At 44.0% G+C, this 21,611-nt stretch overlaps 1 protein-coding gene across 1 annotated transcript in view; it reads right to left on the reverse strand.

Annotated features, from left to right (window-relative positions):
• Positions 1-21,611, reverse strand: part of LOC119395856 (putative helicase MOV-10) — an 89,174-nt gene that overhangs the window by 11,973 nt on the left and 55,590 nt on the right. The window contains exons 10-13 of the mRNA XM_037662869.2: positions 19,724-19,827; positions 15,014-15,231; positions 12,165-12,325; positions 1,008-1,256 (exon numbers count right to left, since the gene is read on the reverse strand). Coding sequence (XP_037518797.1) covers positions 1,008-1,256; positions 12,165-12,325; positions 15,014-15,231; positions 19,724-19,827 — 732 coding nt within the window. The remainder of the gene's footprint in view (positions 1-1,007; positions 1,257-12,164; positions 12,326-15,013; positions 15,232-19,723; positions 19,828-21,611) is intronic.

Here is a 21,611-nt window from a genome sequence, read left to right on the forward strand (position 1 = left end):
CAAAATTCCAGCACTGGTACGGTTTCCAGTTAAAGGGCTACTGACACAAAATTTCGCGGCCGAGACAGCCTGCAGGATCGATTCCCGTGAACATCTGAATATCATCTGCAAAATATCTACAGCGAATATAGCTTGGAAAGTATTTTATGTGAATTTTGATGCTTGCTTACATAATCCAGCACTATACGCCGCACCTCACGGCACTGACACCCTCGAAAATGACCCGCAGTGATCCCCCTACTTCCCCGACGTCACCACGCTGCAGCCGGTACAACAAGTCATGATGACGTCGTAGTCGCCACTATTCTTTTGCCGTGCTTGCTGTTGCACGGACCATGCGGAAGTGCATCACAGCTTTGTCTGCTGACATGGTCGAGCGTTGTATGCGCTAGGTAGTCATAGTTGTACCCGGCCGGCTTGTTGTTTTTAGGGCTCTCTGAAACCGAAACTGGGACCAGTCGGTAATGAGGAGCTCGTAATTAATTCTCTGTCGTGCGCTGCAGCAAACGATGTGCCGTGTTATGACTAAAAGGCCCCCAGCAACACATTTCAACAATAAAATGCAAGGCCAAAATTTTTGTGCCAGTACTCCTTTAAGGTTCAGGTTCGGTTCGACACCCTGGTTTAGGGTATGTGTAACATCATTTGTGCAACTGAACAATAAAAAGCTCAAGGCAACAAAGTTCGCAACATAATGAAGCTTCTCACTGAAATTAATTATATGATGGTTCAACTGTAATAATTAACTAAAACACTATTTAGCATTTAGCACTGATTGATCAGCAAAAGAGCGATTCGTGAAATTTTTGCCTATGTGCACAAATACCTTGCATCTGCAACAAGCATATGATCCTATGCCAAAAAAAAAAAAAAAATCTAAGGTGCAACAAAGCCTACATTACATGTCTCAGTCAGATACTGAAACAGTTCATTTTTTTTATGACACTCACTCCCATCATAGCAGCCCAGCCTCAAACACACAGCACGCATTATGATGCAACTCTTGCCTGCTTTCGGTAGGGTGACACAACACCAATGTCTTTTCCTTTTATCTGCACACCAAGGCCACTTTTTCCTTGCAGCAGAGAGACCACATATTGAACGACCACTTTAATTTCTTCAGGATTGAAGTATGATGGACATGAAGATTCTCTCAGATCTCGACCCAATACACTGTGGAAGATGAGCGGGCAGCCTTTACGAGGCAGCTCCTCCCAGTACTCCATGCTATGTGTGATCCGCTCGTCCCCATACACCTGTAAAGTAAAGTGGATTGTCAGCACATTCTAAACTTAGCATACAAGCTTTTTTTTTTCCCGAAAGCATTGGAAAAGACATTATTTCAGACAAACAGATAGCTTTTTAAAAAAATACAGTATTAACCCCTTAACTGCTTTGGACGAGCAGAGCTCGTCCTGCCCAAACTGTCCCCAAAGGTACTCCCCTCCAGCATTCAGGACAAGAGGCGCTCTTCTACAGCTTAGACTGCGTATAATCTACCAGATGGCAGCATTTACTTGACAATTTATTTTTCTCCTGCAGAAAGAGCGCGGTTTTAGTATGAAAAGATGGCTTGCGGTGGTGGCCACCCATGCATAGCTGGCTCGTGAACACGAAAAAGATGCTTTTCATTTTCGTCATCTTCTTCAAGTGATGATGATTCGGATACAGATGTTTATCTTGTGTCCGGAAGTGAAGACAGCGATGGCGGTGAATTGAGCATCTCCTCTGGTGATGATGAAAACAGCTCGGAAGCGAACATCGCGAGTTCTCGCCAGTGGATCCGGCGTGATGCAGACAATCCTCCTGTGAAGCCTCCTCGCTTTCCATTCTTGGCCATTCCAGGCAAGACTTTCAACTTGTCATCGCCAAATGACCTTATGGAATATATCCAGCAGTTTCTTCAAAAGTGCTTCATTTGCTCTTGGAAGCGAGGAGAAAACGGGAAAAAGTTGAGAAAGGAAACTCGCTTTTGGTGCAGGAGCTGCAACAGGCCCCCTTGCGTTATTCCGTGTTTTGATTTGACTAAGTATGTGGTAAAAATATTTTTTCAACATCGACTAGCTACTTTTTAGTTCAATCATATTCGAAATCGGCAATAAAAAAAATAGGCACTTTTGGGTGGGAAATTTTCAAAGAAATAAAGCACTTAAGGGGTTAAGGAGTTTCTGAATAGGGGCCCCAAACGTGCTGGGCCCCAAAGAAATTGCATCGAAGCCATTGCACATGCGCGAGACCAAAACAGCCTTTGGGTTTTGCGTTGGGCACGCTGTTATCTAAATTTAGCTTCCCTCAAAAGCTTTGCATCACAAGATGGTGGCACCCATCAAAGCGACAGCTCTTGGCCGAGATAAAACTGACCCAATTTCTGAGTAATTAACGACATTGTAAATAAATAAGTGCTGGTACAGGCTATCACTTTGTCCCATCTCATGCATACAACAAAGATTAGCTCATGTTTTAAGAAAAAAATAGCGCATGTTTTTAAGACCGGTTGTTGATTTGAGAGCTCAGAGGATTAAAGCAGCTAGTGACTCAAAGTTAGATTGTCTTGGCTGATGAGAGCAAGTAATGTGAACTAACAAAAATTGATGGCAATTACCAGCAAATATATTACTGTTGCACCTTTTAAATGGCAATTTTAAAGAATACATGTACCAAAGACAAATGCCTGCATCAGCTTTTAAATATCATTCATCATAGCCTGCCTTTCTGGCCGCCGTGGTGCTGCAAGCGCAAGATGCAAACAGTGATTGCAAGACCAGACTTGAAAACTTGTACCGCCTTCATAGCCCAAAGCCCGCAATGGCAAAAGTGCTTTGGGGCAACTATTCAAAAACTTTCTGTCACTAACTACCAGACAGATGTAGGAGGAATTCATCAAGAGAGGTCACACTTCTATACCAAAAGGAATAGATCTAGGCCCCTCACCAGGTTTGGCCATTGAAAACAAACAAGTGTGGTGCATCAGCGATCATGTCCACAAATTATGAGACGCCGGCATGGCGCAATAAAGGGCTAAATTTAAAACAGAATGCCATGAGCCTTGTTTTCATGGGAACCATGCCTCAAAAGAGAGAGAGAGAGAAAGCTCAAATGCGTGTGGTTACGTCAGCTGTACAGGCGCTCCCAGAATAATTCGGAACGCCGAGCATGCAGCCGCTCGCCGGCGGAGCGCACCGGCGGATAAATGCGCGCACCGTGTGCGCATGCGCGGCCTCCCTAGCGAGCTAGTTTCGCTCCCTAGAGCATCTAGACTGGCGTTGTCTTGCACCAAAAGGGTAGCGCTAGGTGCTCTTTAGCATTATCACAAGGCGAGCGCGGAAGCGATGACGCAGCACCACCGTGATTCGGCTACTCGCGGGCGCTCTCCGCCTCAAGCCATTAGATGGCACACCGCTCAACGGACCGACGACCGAACATTTTCTGGCCGCTTAGGCGCGCGCAGTGTCAACACCTGAATATTCTTACACCGTGTTCCAAATATATTCGTATCTCCTTATCAATCTGGCCACCGATATGTTCACGGTTGCATCAGATGAAACCACCGTCCTTTGCGAGCGCTAGTCACAGTCGCCTACCGGAAATTATCTGATCAAATAATAAATATGAAGCAAAGTAGCAAAAGAAAAGTGTCATCCAAGCACACGAACACGCACGACGGCTCTGCTCCAACGCGCGTGCATGCGCACAAGCGGCTTCTCACAGACACCACCCACCCAGCGCCCTGTATCAAAACGCTAAGGGACACACAGGGCACCGTTTTGTAGCAACACAACGCGAATCTAGGTGCAATACGGAGCAACGTTTGCTTGCTAGGGAGACCGTGCACGCGCAGACCATAGTACTACTTTTCTGCGCACATACTCCGCCGGCGCGCTGCTGCGTGTCCGGCGTTCCGAATTATTCTGAGAGCGCCTGTACTTGTTGATAAAGTGTCCACGGCAGCTCTGCGGAGTAGGGCGTGTGTGTGCCAGTTTAGAATTGCCACACCGCCTGCGTGCGTGTGCCAGTTGTGAATGTTGCCGACCAAGGCCACATGACTTCTCTTTTTTGTTTTCACCCAATGCACAGCAAACAATGCCGTCCTGCAAGTGTGCTGAAAGTTAAAATAGAAAGAGAAGAAAAAAAGAAGGTGGGGCTCATCATATCAACATAAAAGCATACCTTTGCCTCCAGTGTTCAAAGGCATGTAGTGCTTGTGCATGTTAGCCTAGCTGAAGGGAGAGTGTATCCACTTTCGAAGTGAAGGTCACCTCCTGAAGGCATGGTAATGGACAGTTGAATTTCTTCAAACATGTCCAATAACGAACTGCATTTGAAAAGTTTTTTTCGCAAAATGCTCCCCAGGTGTCAGCTTACATTTTCCGGTCATTCACCGAAATTTGCAATGGGGCCTAGTGAAGGGCCCTTTAACAAATTTTGAAAACAAGAATGCCAAGTGGAGAATTTTTCTTGATTTTACAAAGGTGTTTAAAATGTTTTACATGTAAAAAAAAAACTGAAGTTATATGGAATAAGGGGTCATGCATTTCAACAATCTAAATTATACCTTATTCCTTAAAGGCAGTTTGTTTCAATGGGCAGATTTTATTCAGCTATGCAAGCTCTGAATTGTGGTGTAGCGCAATGCAGTAGCCTTAGATCAATGCTTTTTAATATCTATATTAATGATCTGGCCACTATTTATAACAATGCGCGCTTCATAGTATATATACAGATGTATTTTTTTTTACTGACGACAGCTTCAATTAATTAGCAGTGCCAGTGAGTAAATTTCTGAGAATACTAGGAGTATGCTGCTACACAAATGTGCTGAACCCTAACACTAAGAAATCATAGATAGCGTGATTTCGTCCAAAAAATCTGAAATGTGGCCTTAATGTTAGGTTATCGTACAAGGAAGAAAATTATAGAAAAAGCACAGTCTATTAAATCATTAGGAGAGCAATTCTCACAGCACATGTTTTGGGATAGATATATTGAGACGTCCCTCTGCTACCGACCACCAAAGAGGAGAGGCTACTAAATCTCTCTACTCGATCCCTCGCTAAAGTTGCCACTATATAGCACCACTACACTCGCTCACCCCCTCTTGGCTACTCATCTCAACATCGTTCTACTCGAAAGGATTCGTGCTGGGGCTGGGAAGGAAGAAAGGCAAAGAGTTTTCCTTATTTACTAACAAATTATTTAATAGTAATCATAACTGGCAAATGCACATGCTCTTAGCACACAACACACGCTACACAAAATTATAACAAAAGAATACAACACTCGCAGAACACATGGGGAAGATATCAATGACAGTACAACAACGCGATCAGCACGAGAGGGTGAAGATAATAATTAGTTAAACCGCGCAATGTCTCAATATGCTACTTGCCACTTCGCAAAGTTCGTGAAAGGAGAAAGGGATGTAGCTCATCTCATGAGTGAGTCCATGTTGTCGCATGTCTAGGGGCTCGTTGTTCGGGTCGGGGCTGGTGAGTTGTTCTCAGGGTCACTGTCCGATTCGTCCAGGGGCTCTACTCGGTCATCGCGGCGGACTTCTTCGTGCTCCAAGCACCTAAAGACCTTATTTCTCGGGGCATCGAACGACTGGACTCTCCCAGTGGATCCCTCAAAAGGAACTAAAATAATGCTCAGTTATGCCGCAACTCTCCCAACCTCCTCTTTCCTCTTCATCGTCTCCATCATCTCCCTCAGGCATCCCCATCTCAGTCATCATCTCATCGTCTCCCCCTCTCATTCTCATTTCATCCTCTGCCTCATCTCATCGTCTCCCATCTCTAGCTCATTCCATCCCCTATCGTGGTCCCGCTGTCGCTTTTCATAGGCCCAGACTCCGCCCTTCCATGAAGCCCAACCAATTGTCACTATTTACGCAACATATTTCCTTGTCAGTCAACTTGTATCGGCCCGACGACCGCCCTCATAGCCCACAGCCATGCAAAACGCTCTCTTGAGGCAAAGCAGAGCAAGCAAAATACACAAGCTCAAAACGTGGAGAGGGAAACTGGCAAACTTTCCGTCGATGCGGGGGCGGCCAGGAATTTCGACGCTTATATAAAGCGCGCCGTCTCTTATGTTCAACGCGCAGTGTTTTGAGCGCTGTGCAGAAAAGCCTCTGGCCGTCCCCCCTGTCTAGGTCGGGCTTCAACGCTTGTAACAGGCGTCTTCGGTACAGTTCCCCGTATCGCCGCTTCTTCTCCCCGAGTGCCGCAGGCGGTCATTCACGGAAGACACGATAATGAGCCCCGAAAGCAGCGGAGGCAGCGGCCCCGCTGACGGGATGGCTGGCGCGGCCTGGCACAGGGGCTATAGCAAAGTCGCATGAAAGAAATCAACAATAGGCACTCTGCTTTGCCCATTCCATAAAACTGAAGGGCGCTCACGGGACCTCGCCTCCACAGTGACCACTGCCCAAGGATGCTGCCACCCGATTCTGGTGTTTGCGCGATGGGCTCCGCGAGGACCATTGACAGCAGCTTTCAAGAACCCCGCTGCGAAATGCAGTCTTCGTCGCCTCCGGTGGGAAGGGGAAGGGGTCTTCTTTTCTTCGAGGCGTCGAATAAGACAATGGGTGCAAGCACTTCATGACACCTGGGGTCCGGTCAGCATAAGTTGGGACGTCACAATATGAACTACATCACCACAAAAGTCTCCTAACTTATAGATTTTGCAATGAGGCAGTATGTTCTGCTACATGAGGTAAAGCTGCTGCTATATTGCCACGTGCATTTCTTATTATCACTTTCACTGTGTTCGGTTTTCGCCCACAAAGGCTGCCAGCAACGCTCAGCGCAAACCGCGCCTCATTGTTCGAGAAGCTTCGCGATTATTGTAGATCATTTTGTTAAGATTGCGCACAAGACGCGAACACTCAAGCTCATTCTAGAACTTCCGCGACAACCAGCGATAACGCTGGAATATTCGACGGCACATGTATAAATGTCGACACGCTTCATCGCTTGTCAGTTTTATCGACGGCCGACGTCCTGTTCGCCGCTATCAGTGTACAGCGTGTATTGCTGTAATTTGAGTTCTCATTTCCCGGTCACAAGTTCGGCCAAATAAACAGTTTCATCTTGAAAACGCCTACTGCCGTCTTCGTTGACGTCACGACCACGTGACATCTGGTAGAGGTGCTGCTCGTTCATGTACCGGACGCCCCCATCAAGCCGTGAACCCAGCCCACGTCACGCAGTCGTGACGTCGACGAAGACAGCAGTCGGCAATTTCAAGATGAAACTGTTTATTTGGCCGAACTTGTGGCCGGGAAATGAGAACTTGAACTACAGCAATACACGCTGTACACTGATAGCGGCGAACAGGACGTCGGCCGTCGATAAAACTGACACGCGATGAAGCACGTCGACACTTATACATGTGCCGTCGAATATTCCAGCGTTATCGCTGGTTGTCGCGCAAGTTCTAGAATATACTTGAGTGTTCGCGTCTTGTGCGCAATCTTAACAAAATGATCTACAATAATCGCGAAGCTTCTCGAACAATGAGGCGCGGTTCGCGCTGAGCGTTGCTGACAGTCTTTGTGGGCAAAAACCGAATACAGCGAAAGTGATAATAAGAAACGCACATGGCAATATGATGCTCTCTTCTGTTTTATCTAAACTATTGCCCATTATGGCACATTCATACTCTGCAATCTGGCATCTAGAGCAACATAGAATTCAATTCAGCAGCGGCAAGATCTGCCAGAATAGCTTTTTCTACACCTGTCAGTTCTAGGCTGATTTTCTACAGCCGCTGAAACCACCAAATTCCCTTACTGCAGACTCATTGTGTTTGCAACACAGTGACAAAACAGGCACCAAAAAAAACAAAAAAACACACACACACACACAAACCCTACGTGAGAGGAGATAACTGTGCAGTTCTACAGTGACAGCAACATCCAGAATATTTCGTGCGTGCTTGTGGTAGCGTGGTAGGCAAGCAATGTGAATGATGCGGAATTTCGGCAGCAGAATTCTGTTAGCTGTCAACAAAAGGTTCCTTAGCATGCGTGCGCACTACCGCCACAAACCTAATAGTACAGATATTTGTCCTACAAGAAAGACTTGTTCATATTTTGTATACAGTTAAACCATGACATAACAAAGTAATTTAACTTTTTATAACCTGATGTCCACAGGACACCATATATTTTTAAAAAGCATGTTTATCCACGATTCCAGTATAATGAAGTTTCACTGCTGCCACAAAGCGAGATCAAAGCCATAAAGTGAAACTTCTGCTGGCACTAGTGGCAAAATTGTTCAGTTGCCTGTTGTCTTTGTGAATGCATTTTTCAAATTGCACACCATGCGACAGAGCAGCCACCGAAGTGGAGCAGCATCTGTTTCGGCAATGGTTGGGGGCAAGAAGGATAATAATAATTGTTCGGGTTTCATGTGCCAAAACCACCATATGATTATGAGGCACACTGTAGCAGGAACCTCCGGATTAAATTTCGACCACCTAAGGTTCTTTAACGTGCACCTAAATCTAAGTGCACGGGTGTTCTTTGCATTTCACCCCCATCGAAATGCAGCCGCCGTGGCCAGGAATCGAACCTGCACCCTCGAGCTTAGCAACACGACACCTTACATGCTAAGCTACCACGACAGGTGGGGCAAGAAACAAACTGAATGTTTATCTCCAAAGCGGGAAGGGGGGAGGGGGTTGAAACAAAGCATGCATTCGAGACGTACTGTATAGTGCACTCCACAACCGGTGTAGTCTTATATTTCATGCCTGCCGTGTGCCCACACCAGTTTTGGTATCACCACATGTCATGTGATGACAAGCCTGAGTAATAGCCGCAGAGGCAGTAGTAGTACCAAACGCAACAAGCTTTCGCTTGTCTTGCAAGCAATCTCAACTGTTCAGGAAATGGATGCCACTGACAAGGCTAGTATTTTTCAAGGTTGGCGTTTTACTTTCCCATAATTTTAGACAGACGCTCTCTTGCTTTCGTGGCATGCAATGAATTTGGTGAAGAGCAAGGAAAATGAATTGGTTAAATGGTTTGGTCAACACAGCATTTGGTGAGGTGCCACTCCAAGGAATAGCCCGAGTTCCGATGGCAAGTACCAAGAACAAAGTGGCCGTAACAACTTCACTTATACTGATTACAACATTCGTTGAAACAGTGTTTGTTTCAGCTCTACGAATGTTGTACGGCTGCTGTGAAGAGGACATTGCCAGTGTGGAATCACACCAGATCTCAGTTTCAACCCAACTGATTTTTGTTTATGTTACTGAAATCAGTTGCATTTTTTATTATAAGTACATCTTTGCAGCACCTGCCGTGTAGAAACGAATCCGTCGACAACTATATACATTTGCATAAATGGTCGAATTTCAGTGTGATGAAGTGAATTTTCAATGGAATCAAGTAAATTACTGATTTTGCTGACCTCATTATACACAAGTTTAACTATACATATTTGCTTTATATAACTGATACTGTTGTACTGTTGCATTACATAACTTCACTGTTAGGGATGGGCGAATATTCGGGCATTTCGAATATTCGAACGAATATTACAATATTCGAATTCGCTTCGATACGAATTTAGATTATTCGAAATTTCGAAGTATTCGAAATGAACGAATATATGTATACATTTGACCGCACATAAGCCCCTGTAAAGGTGGTTTCACTGCAGCGCCTGGTTGCTGTGCTGTGAAGCGACCCATCCAGGGGAAATCTGCACTGCCGCGAAGCCACACTTCAAGGTTAAATGTACATATTTTTTTTTTTAGGAGGGTGCGAATATTCGAAATTTCGAATATTTTTCGAATAGTATTTGCTATTCGATTCGATTCGCACTGGAATTTCACTATTCGAACTTCCCAAAAACAAATACAGTCAACGTCCGATTGAAAATGACCCCTTCAGATTTTTAATATGCTTCACCTCGCCACACCCCGAAATTGCGGCAAAGCTGCCTTTCAAGCTCCGTTACTGTCGAACTTTGCCAAGACAATGTCAACGTCCGATTGGAAGTGATCCCTACATTTTCAATATCTTCACCTCATCACACCCTGGTATTGCGGCAAAGCTGCCTTTCAAGCTCCGTTACGGTCGAACTTTGCCAAGAGACAGTCAACGTCTGATTGAACGTGGTCCCTAGATTTTCAATATGCTTCACCTCATCACACCCCGGTACTGCGGCAAAGCTGCCTTTCAAGCTCTGCTACGGTCGAAAATGTACTAACTCAAGAAAACGCTGGTTCCAACATGGAGATAAAAAATGTGGCAGCGGTGGGGGCTCAATAAATGCTGTTTTGGACCCGAAATTTGGGCAGGAAGTCCGAAAGATCGGAAGCCGAAGCTTTTTAGCATCCAAAATTTCAGATGTTCTTATATATCGATGTCTACGAGGCAGATTTGGAACTCATGACTTGAAGGGAGCACACCCTTGTCCACCAAATCGGTTGGGTTTCCACAGAAGTTGAAAGAGGAGGAGAGGCTGAGGAAAAATCTTTGCCTATCACGTGTAATGTGTTGTCAGCAACACTTTGGTTGCACCAAATCATGTACATAAATACAATTCGGCCTCTACATTGCCTCATTCTTGATAAGACACCTACGAAACACCACCCCGCCAGTGCTTCATCAACCTAGCGAAAAGAAACACTTTCATGTTGCTATCTCATAAGAATATGCTTAGGAATTTTCTCCAACTTCTTTTTCTGCAATTTCACCTCGAAGTATTCGAGAAACATTCTGAAATATTCGAGAAATATTCGACAAATATTCGATTCGTTTCGCACTCACACTTCAATATTCGAATTCGCTTTGCACCCAAAATTTTGCTATTCGCACAGCTCTACTTTTTTTAAGTTTAAAAGCGTGTTATATGGGCTTATATGCACTAAGTATAGTAATTTTTAAACTGTAATGTCCACTTATAACTTCCACCCTATTCAAATCTTGATACTATTCAAGGCGGCTTCATTTCAACCCAAAAAAGTGACATTCACTCATACCTAGTTCCAATCCTTAAAAATATTGTGCAAGGGTCATGACAAAAATGCTCATTTTTCCTAATAATATGCGGTAAATACTATTCGGACTATTCGATTCGAAATTATTCAACCAAATCACTATTTGCTTCGGATTCGCTTCGAATCTCAAGTTCACTATTCACCCATCCCTATTCATTGTATTATACTGTTTTTTTTGTACTCAATTTCTGTTATGTGCCGAGTGAAATGCTGCCATTGATTTTATGTAACTCATTTTACTGCAATGCATATATTTCTCTTTTTGCACTAACCCCCTTACATGATGGTCTTCTGAGAGGCCTTTAAAGTATTTTTTTTTAAATAAATAAAATACCATGCTCAATCAGCTTGGCTCTGTGTGGCACAGTCGTGCACTTTGAACTGATGTTGGAGCCTTTGCATGCTCTGTACAGTATTTGTACAGTAATGTGACAGCACAGTACTGAATAAGAGCATTTTATGGCTGGTGTTCAAAAAGTAAAAACTCAGACTACTAGTCAGGCTCCTACGAAACGTCGGTTTAAAATCAACTGTGTGCACTTGCACGCTTGAAAACTACACATGACAAAGATTTCACTGGACATACGCTGTCAAAATGCTAATCAATAAAATAAACCTACTGGAGGAGTAAGAAAGTTGTGCCCAACGTTAATAAAAACCAAAAACCAAAACAATGTGCACTTGGTAAATCAGACAGCCCAACCAGAGCTCCAGTGTCTCCACTGCCACTGTTATCTTAAAATTTTGTATCCTAGTCAGCCAAAATGAAAGTTTTACCTTGTTTGATTGGTGAAGTGCTAGGAACACATGACGCCAGCTTCAGCAATACCTCTTCTTGTTTCTCTTTTCAACTATTCAATGTGCCAAAGATTGCCAAATATGACTTAAAGGTAAAGTTCAGTTTTATTTCATAAGGAGCATTACCCGTGAAAGATTGCCAATGGCAATGTTCAAGAGAAGGTACAAAATCTGCCAATGAAACTGATCCAGTATGTGCTGAGGGGTACAAAGCCCAAGAATAAAAGGAGTGAAGAGCAGTGAGAGGTAGGCAGGTATGAGACAGCAAATGCCAACTTGCATGTGACATAGATGTGCACTGGTGTGGCATAGATTTGAAATGTTCAAACTTGTAGAGAGTATACCTGCAGTTCATCCTCATAAAACAACTTGTTTGGGACTTCAATGATGTCGCCATGGCTTCTGAAGTTTTTAAGCAGTTTGGTTAGCATCTGTGGGTTGTAGTAACCGTTCTGCATACGTTGATATGGCCCGGTGTCCATAAGACGCTCCAGAAGAGAAATATCTGCAACATTATTCAATTGAAATATTCAATACCCCAGTAAAAAGCCAGAGTACACATCTGACTTCAAGTTACACAGTGACTTGGCCAAACAGTGTTCGTTTTTTCACCCATTTCAATTATAGGAGAGTGTAAAAATTGGATGCATACACACCAAGCTCCATGGCATCGCACTCCATAACAGGTGTGGCGCATTTTGACAGTTTAAAAGAACAACAGACACATCCCACAGAAATGCCTAGCTATGAGATTAAATCTTATAATAGGACTGAACAAGTCAATTAACCAGAGCCATCATGGTTATACGCTCAAACATCGATATAACGAACACGGATATAATGAATTATCGGTTATAACGAAGCAAAGGGAAAGTGGTCTTGTCATAGATACAGTGTTATGAATGCATGTTTAAAACGAATTTTCGGATATAACGAAGTTTTCGTGTCGGATGTGACTGAGGTTATAGATAATGATGTTATAGTGTAATACACCAGTGTAAGTACTACCAAAAAGATTGCTGGCAAAGAATTTCTAAGTTAGAATACTAGCATTAACGCATGGTTTAACTGATCAACAGGGTTTCATGTCCCGCAGCCACACACAGGCTATCAGAGATGCTGTAGTGTGGTGGGGAGGGCTCCGGTTTATTGTTGACCATGTGAGTTCCTTTAAAGGGGCCCTGCAACACTTTTCGAGCATGCTCAAAAAGCGCTGCCGATCGGTAGTCGAGGCTCCCGAGAACACGCGAGCCAAATATTACAGCGATGCGCACGGCCTGGAATTTACAATAAATTCTCAAAGTCAGCTGAAAATCGCTCCCTCTTCTCTCGACAAATGATGTATTAGTCCGCAAAATATGACGCGATTGTCGGCAGTTCCACCATTGGCTGATGTTATAATCACGATAACACCCTCATTATTACTTTCGTTGTTAATTTTGAGTTCAATAAGTAGATAATATGTATGTTTATATTATGTTATCGCGTTAAAAACACCGAACAAACATTAATATTAGCACTTCCGGTCTCACCGACAGCTCGTCTGCTCGCAGTTGCGTGGTTCCGTTTTCTTCGCCATGCGCAGTGCCGAAAACGTGAATATTTCTGTGCTTTTGACCATCGCCGGTTGCCGTTGAAAGTGGCAGCCGTTCGAGTGTTGCCTCGTCAGCTGAGAACTGCATCGTCGGCACGTTCTCACGACCGACCGAGGCACGGGCGCAGCGTGTCTCCGATAACAATGCTGGCGTCCGGTAATGGCGGCGCTTCGGGGTCGTCTGCCAGTGCCGTCTTACGAGGCGGTGTATCGGAGTATGGGCCGAAACCGATCTCAGCTGTCATTCGTTCCAAACGAGTGCGCACGTTTGCTTCCATGGTTGGCAGAGCGATGAAAACACTACGGCATTCGAGGTGCACACCCAACATTACCAAACCGACGCGCAGTTTTCAAGCACGCGCGATACACAGCGCGATCGCACGATCGACTCCGCTCAACGAGAACGACGCAAGCCGACCGGAAATGGCGGCACAGACCACGTGGTTGCGCCGAGACGCCAGAAAGAAAAAAATGAAAAAAATGCCGCCGGCGCTGACGTCGCCTCCTCGCACCTCCGCCCTCCCTCCCTCCCGTCACGCCGCGCGCAGCTTTCCGCGCGCTCGCTGCGTTGAGTTGAGAGAGAAAGCTGCGGAACGTGATCTCTATAATTTGGTAACGCCACTTAGACTTGACGGATTCGAAAAATTTTTGCGGCATATGGCTCGTGAAGAGTCATACGTCAATAATGGGACTATTCCAATATAACAAAGAAAGGTGTTGCAGGGCCCCTTTAATGTGCAACCTTCCAAAAAGAGAATCACATGAAGAGGTAAATTAGGCAAGGTGTGAGAATGGTCTAATTGGTAATCCATTTTGTAGAAAGAGTGCAACAGCAGACAACGGACAAAGACCGAAACAAGGACAGTGCTTGTCCTTGTTCCCTTCTTTGTCTGATGACCATTGCTGCGCTTTTTCTTGAAAAAGGATAAACGAGGTCTCAACATAATAAAGTTAACCAGCCACTGACTGCAAGAAGCAAGAACCTTTTGTGTCAAAACCCCCTCAAGTAATTACAATGCAAACACTGGGCAATTCAAGCTGATTTCTCATGTCGGGACATACATAATTAAGTTGGGTCAAATATTAGCAGCTAGAGCCCACCCGCCATCTTCATTATATATTTGCTACAAATGCTGATGTCACAATGTGGCACACATGCAGCACAGACATAAATAGGGCTGCATACGGCAGCTTCTGCTAAACCAGAGCTAATGAAGACCATCCATTTTAAATGTGCAAAGATAGACATTTTATGGTCGGCTTATACCTACAACCATAATTTTGTATCAACATAAGAGGCCACAAAGTGTATCAGTGCTTAAGTATCCATTAAAAAAACTGCTGCAAAGGCATAATAGCAAAAGTATACACCATGTGGCGAAGCGTGTCCTGTGGTGGATTTTTTTTTCTTGAAACTGGCAAAACTTGTGTAACTCGCAGCAAGCCAGCATAATGTACATCGTTCTGTTGTTGCACAATATTTTTGCGAAGAGTTGCCTGTGCTGTTTTCCTCTAGGTACTTTGCATTATCTTTAACGGATTCGTGATAAGCTTCAGAAGTCAGCTCAGAAGGTCAAATGTGTCCATGCCTTCTCATACCAAGGTCATATTGTTTTGCCAGCCGGCTCCGAATGACAGGTCCCAGCTGTTGGGGGTCCCCAGCCAGAATAAAATGGCCACCTGGGCCCCGCTTTTTTGGGTCCCAGGGTGACATGAGCCCCATGACAGGGATCAGACACTCTGGCTCCAGAGACTGCCCTGCCTCGTCCACAAAAATGTGCGTGAAGTGGTTCAGTGGAAAGTCAGCTGTCACCAGCCTGCAGCACAAAACCAGCATACGCATACAGAACTCTTGCAATTCCACATTTAAAAAGAACAACTTCCTGCTCACCCCAAAGGAAGCTAAAAGGTACATTGCCCATTAAAAGGCAGTGCTCCAACATTCTCTTCTAGCAAGAAATCAATCTGCATCAGGTGTGCTACCTATCCAGAGTTGAAAGTTCAACTTTGCCAGAATTCAAGGGGGCCTCACCAGATTTGGGCAATGCAAACAAGCACATGTGGTCATAAATCAATCAGTGGTGGTCCTGTCTGCAAAGTATGATATTGCTGCGAAGCAATGTCACATATGAAGTTAGCAAAGATGCCATTTGAAAAAGAAGAAATCAGGCTTATATACAATGGCACAAGTATGTAATGACATTTACAATTAAACGTTTAAATAACCAAGGAGCTTGTGAATTATAAACAAGTGCTTTGAATTATATATCCTTGGGGCATCATATCAGTGACAGTACTGAAACAAGGCAACAGCATGCCACAAGATGCGTTTACAGTGTTATGTTTTGATGAAGTCAAAAAGTGTGATACTCAGGCACCAAATATTGTTTTAAAGTAGGAGTATGCGAACATGAAATTCTTTATTATAGAGATCAAATATGAATACCTAACTTCAAATATCGAATTGAATACCAGAAATCGAAATATCGAAATAAAGTACCAAAAACCGAAAACAATGAAATGCTAAGTGATGTAGAACAACATACAACTATTAATAGCCGCATAATAGAGTTTGTTTGTTTCTAAGGCACAAAACATCTTCATGTAATACTCGGCCTAAAAAATAAAAAGGAATCCCATTATGGGCAGTAAAACCTTGAACTATTTCTTGGTAAGACACACTTAGTGCAAGAAATCTCCCTAGCCTCTACACTGTTGCACCTTGTGTATGAAATTGAGTATATGTACCATCACTAGCTAAATGTGTGCAGCATGTTGCCTACTAAGCTCACTCAGTCACTCCCAGGATGCTCACTGTGCCATACACAAAGATTTGCCCTTAGGAACGTGTGTGTAGTGACGTTTCTTTGTGCGCACACTGCCCTTTCCCTGACCATGCATGGGGCTAGTATCTTACTGGGCCAACATGGTGGCGGTAAGCTGGTTTAATTTCTGCAAAGCAACGCACACTTCAAGTAATCCGACACAAGGCGAAGGAACTGTGGCACAGCGCATTTGGGTTGTCACCTATTAAATGCGTGCAGGATCCTTAGACGAGAATGAACAGCACTAAACCACTAAGCCACATGCAGTGCCGAGCAGATAGTTAACTGAGGATACTTATCATGATAGGGTTGTCAGTGATAAGTAGAGACCGGATTTTAGGCAAATGCCTATTTTGTTCCTTGCGCTATTATCGCACCATTTTGGTATATGAGCATGAAATACAGGTTAAGAAGGACTTTTTAGTACTATGTATAAATGCCTCTTTCTGACGTTCGTGCCTCAATGCTCACAAATGCCTGTAAATGCTTATATTCAAAATTAATGAGAACTAACAGACAGCAACGCCAAGGAAAGTATAGGGGGTGTTATTTGTAGTAATTAGAATATAAATGTGAAGAAATTAAAGTGGACGAAAAGATAACTTGCCGCCGGCAGGGACCGAACCTGCGACCTTCGAATAACGCGTCCGATGCTCTACCACTGAGCTATGGCAGCGGTCATCTCCCCGTCCACTTTATAGGGTATATATGTGGATTGAAACTTAGGAGTGTCAGTCAGCGCCAGTCGCAGCCATGGCGGTGAGTGTGGAACACTCTTTTTTCTGCCTTTTTTGGCGTCACGTAGCACGTGATCTATATACGAGCAGGCAGCTGACCAATAATCCCTCGCATACTACCTGAAGGCATCATGTCTGCCAGAACGAAACCCTCGCCAGAACGAGACCCTCACATAGCGAGGGTCTCGTTCTGGCAGACATGATGCCTTCAGGTAGTATGCGAGGAATTATTGGTCAGCTGCCTGCTCGTATATAGATCACGTGCTACGTGACGCCAAAAAAGGCAGAAAAAAGAGTGTTCCACACTCACCGCCATGGCTGCGACTGGCGCTGACTGACACTCCTAAGTTTCAATCCACATATATACCCTATAAAGTGGATGGGGAGATGACCGCCGCCGTAGCTCAGTGGTAGAGCATCGGACGCGTTATTCGAAGGTCGCAGGTTCGGTCCCTGCCGGCGGCAAGTTATCTTTTCGTCCACTTTAATTTCTTCACATTTATATTCTAATTACTACAAACAACACCCCCTATACTTTCCTTGGCATTGCTGTCTGTTACTTCTCATTAATATTGTGTCTAACAAAGAAAAAAATGAGCCCTTAAAAATAATCTCCTTTCCTATATTCAAAATTGGCGCTTATATCATTATTTAGCCTCAAGTTTCACTCCTGGGTGCTATTTGAGATCGTTATTCATGTGAACGCATAACATTGACTGTTGGGAACTATGGGGTTCAACCTGGTCCTCTAGTTCAACCACTTCTCAGAGGCAACCACCAGCAGTAGTGAAGTGGGACACGCCGGCGAACTAGGGGTGTGCGAATATTTGAACTTTCGAATATTTTTCTAATAGTGTTTGCTATTCGATTCCATTCGCACTGAAATTTAACTATTCTAAGTATTTGAACTTACGGAAAATAAACTTCACAGTATCATTCGCTTAAAATCAAATGACAGTGCTTCTAAATGATGTGCGTAAACCCAAATCTCCTCGCGAACTTCAAGGTAGCTCGATCACTGTGCACAGACTAGAAAGAGTGCAGCACAAAATTGCGAAGCGTAGCATCTGCTTATACCATCCTTAATCGAATGTAAAGCACTCCCAATTTTCTAGAGTTCTAAATAAAAATGCATCTGCGTGTAATGTTACACAAAATCTTTTAAAACTATGACGTGCCGCTATGCTGACGATCAGAAGGAAAGAAAGGCAAGCACAAAAAAGGCATCCTTCATAGACAGTGAAATTTATTCTGCTGGCAGCTCCTTTCCTTCAGAGACGTAGTTCTGCTGGATTTCAGGTCACTCCTGGATACGCCTCGATCACGTGCCGTTTTGAGGGCCGTTACTTCAACAAGGTCGGTCTACGGGGAGCTGCTTGAAAACGCCTGCAAGCTTGTCATCAAGGTCTGGATATTTTCTCATTTTCAGCCCGTAGAAATTTTTTCTGCTCAACATGCGGCTGATTTCCTTCCTTTGTATGCACCCTTCCTGAACTCAGGTTTTGGGCACACAGAAGAGACGCGACATAGCTGTCCCCAGCGTGCGAAATAACTTTTCTTTGATATGAGCTTTCATAATGAAAGTGGCACGTCACCACTGCCACTTAGCTGAGAACAGATTTGACGCAGACAGACCGTAGTCGAGCATGAAATAAGATTGTGTGGACTAGGCTTAAAATTCGTTCCGTCGCCATTTTACGATGGCGGTGTCACTACCTCTGCCACTGGCGGTCGGCTGTTGCTAATGCCACGAACGTGGTTTCGGTTTCGTACTCAATCGACTCGTTTTGCGAAACGTGCTTTCCAAATAATGTCTTCGCGCCATGAAATGAGCCTGCGATATAAAATTCATTAGTATCACCCGAAACACGGTGAAATATCAAGTTATCCAGGCTCGTGCCAATACTGCCCGTTACGTCACCGGCGTCAGCATGCAACAGCTAGCAGCACAGTTTTGTGTTCACGCAGCAGACAGTGCACTGCCGCCAGGCCTACGGATTACCATAAAGAAGGAACTGTTTTCTTTTTGGCCATCTTTTTCACTACATTTTAACGGGAAAGCATTACTTGGCCAGGTTTGTGAAAGCGCGCACTTGTCTGGTGTCCACAAAAGCCGTGTGCAGAAAACAAGTGGCCTCTCCCACTGGAACTGACACTAGCGCCAACCACTGCCGCAGAAACCACTCGCAGCCACAGAGTAGGAGACGGAAGTCTGCACAGCAGATGAGGAATTCCCAACTCAAAGGGAGCGCGCCCTTGTCCGCCACATCAGTTGGGCCTCCACAGAAGTTGAAGGAGGAGGAGAGGTTGAGGAAATAGCGTGTTTTCCTTTCATGTGTAAAGTGTTGCTGACAACACTTTGGCTGTACCAAACCATGCAAATAAACACAATTCAGGCTCTGCATTGCCTCATTATTTAAAAGATAACTAGAGAATGCGACTTAGCAGCACCCTTCCAGCACTTCAACAACCTAGCCAAAAGGAACGCTTTCATATTCCTATCTCATAAGAATATGCTTAGGGATCCTCTGCAACTTTTTTTCTGTAATTACCCTCCGAAGTATTAGAAAAATATTCAAGAAATATTTAAAAAATATTCAGTTCGAATAGCACCCAAAATTTTGATATTTGCACAGCTCTACTTTTAACCTGACGATCACACTTCTGGACAATACTTACACTGCGACATAGCGACAGGGTATGACAAGAAAAGACGAAGGCCATGCTAGGAGCTTAAATTTGCTTACTTTCCAGCACATGCCAACGTTGCCACGATAACTCTGTACTTCTTCAGTGCTTCAGAGCAAGGATAGATGAACACCTTTTCAGTACGCTTGTAGTTTGCGACTTTCTAAAAACAAAAGATCTCACTTTGTAATGACATCTCATGTTTGGGCATAGGGTTATAAACAGTTTCATATAAACAGCACTAAAAAAACTTTCACTTACTACTATAACTTCCACAAATACCAGGCAAAATATTATGAAGCTTTTAATGAAGAAATACTATCCGAGGCTTGCACACTTTGCATTTCCAAGCACTACATTCATGTCCATGTACATAAAACGATAAGTGTCAGTGATAAATATTACAGGCATACCTTTACACTTTGCAAGAACTTTTAGCCCACATCAGTAAGCAAACTAGTGCGTTTCAGTGTCATCGCCAATTAACCCACTCGGACGCATAAATCACCAGGAATGGAGAGCATGCCAGCACCACAATGCACAAGAAAGCCGCACCACCGAACTACCCGCATGCCAGGTATGATACCACTAGCAGCAGCGGAAAATTGGCTTGGCCACTAGAACAATGCAATTTTGGTTTCAGAACTATAACAATCTCGTGCATAGTCCATGGAGGTCATTCCACTCATGTGGGCCTCGGCACAGGCATGACACAATACGCATGAAAACAGATGTTTGGCGCAGCATGTATCAGTATTTCTGCCTTGGCGCAGTTTGACATTTTTGGCACAGTACTTTCCTCGCTTACAATCGTTCAGCTCAAAGCCTTACAATGTGATGTTTGTGCCATGACATAAATTAAAGTTAATATTTACTGCTGTGTGACAAGCTCAAGCATGGCATACTGCAGTTACATAGGTATTTGCACACCATTGCCATAAAAAAATTCAGCTAGGGAAGCCACTAAAAAAAGTTTACTGTTGGGAGAATGAAGGTACTGCCAGCAAAAAACTGGATTGCTTTCTCATTTAGTTTTCAATTTTGCCACCAGAGAATCATGTTGGGTACTGTACAAGGTTACATATGCCATGTGCTTACACGTTATGCTTTTTAAGTAATGCTCGTTATAGTACATACTGATGCATGTTATTCACATTACATTCTTCAAACAAATATCACACCACAAAGCTGAAAATCTGCTCGACATGAGGTGGCAAACATATTAACTATGCCACACCAATGATGTAGTGAGTTAACAAAACCTTTTATATGTGACACCAAACAAATGGAGAAATTTAAGTACTATTCCTGGCAAGAGTGAAGTTATAGCCTAGGTCACAGAGAATGCCATACGCACTAGGTCAACAGCCACAACCATCTAATAGTTGTACTCTACGCATCTTTCTAATTTCTCACTGAAAACTCAAGCTGGAAGGGTGCTCAACATTCTTTTTTTTTAGTAGGAGCTCATCAGTGGAAGCACTTGCCCTCATAGCAACATTGCTATCGATTCTAAGACTCGGAGTTGTGGCCTGCCTGGCCCATTACCATCCCTATAATATGAAAATATGCATCTCTCAACTTTAGGTACAAATTATGACGGACTGTCTACAAATGTAACATGCATACACAACTCTGTTCCAAGCTACTCAATATTCTATTGCAAGAAGGACAGATTGGTAGTGTGTTGATTTGTGCATTTTTAGTGATTAATTCTAATCAGGATGCAATTACAGTGAAACCTCGGTGATATGATCACAGTTCATACGAATTTCGGGGTGATACGAATTTTTTGTTGGTCCCAGCCAAGGCCCATGGGCCTGCAATGTAATGGAGTACGGTTGTTGTGAACTGATTTTCAGCCAGCGACGTTTGATACGAACGTTCGCTACCACCCAGGTAAGAAGAGGTGCTGTCCGCGCTGTCGCGGAAGATGCGCCAAGTACA

Source organism: Rhipicephalus sanguineus, chromosome 1, assembly GCF_013339695.2.
Source record: "Rhipicephalus sanguineus isolate Rsan-2018 chromosome 1, BIME_Rsan_1.4, whole genome shotgun sequence".
NCBI classification, from domain to species: domain Eukaryota; kingdom Metazoa; phylum Arthropoda; class Arachnida; order Ixodida; family Ixodidae; genus Rhipicephalus; species Rhipicephalus sanguineus.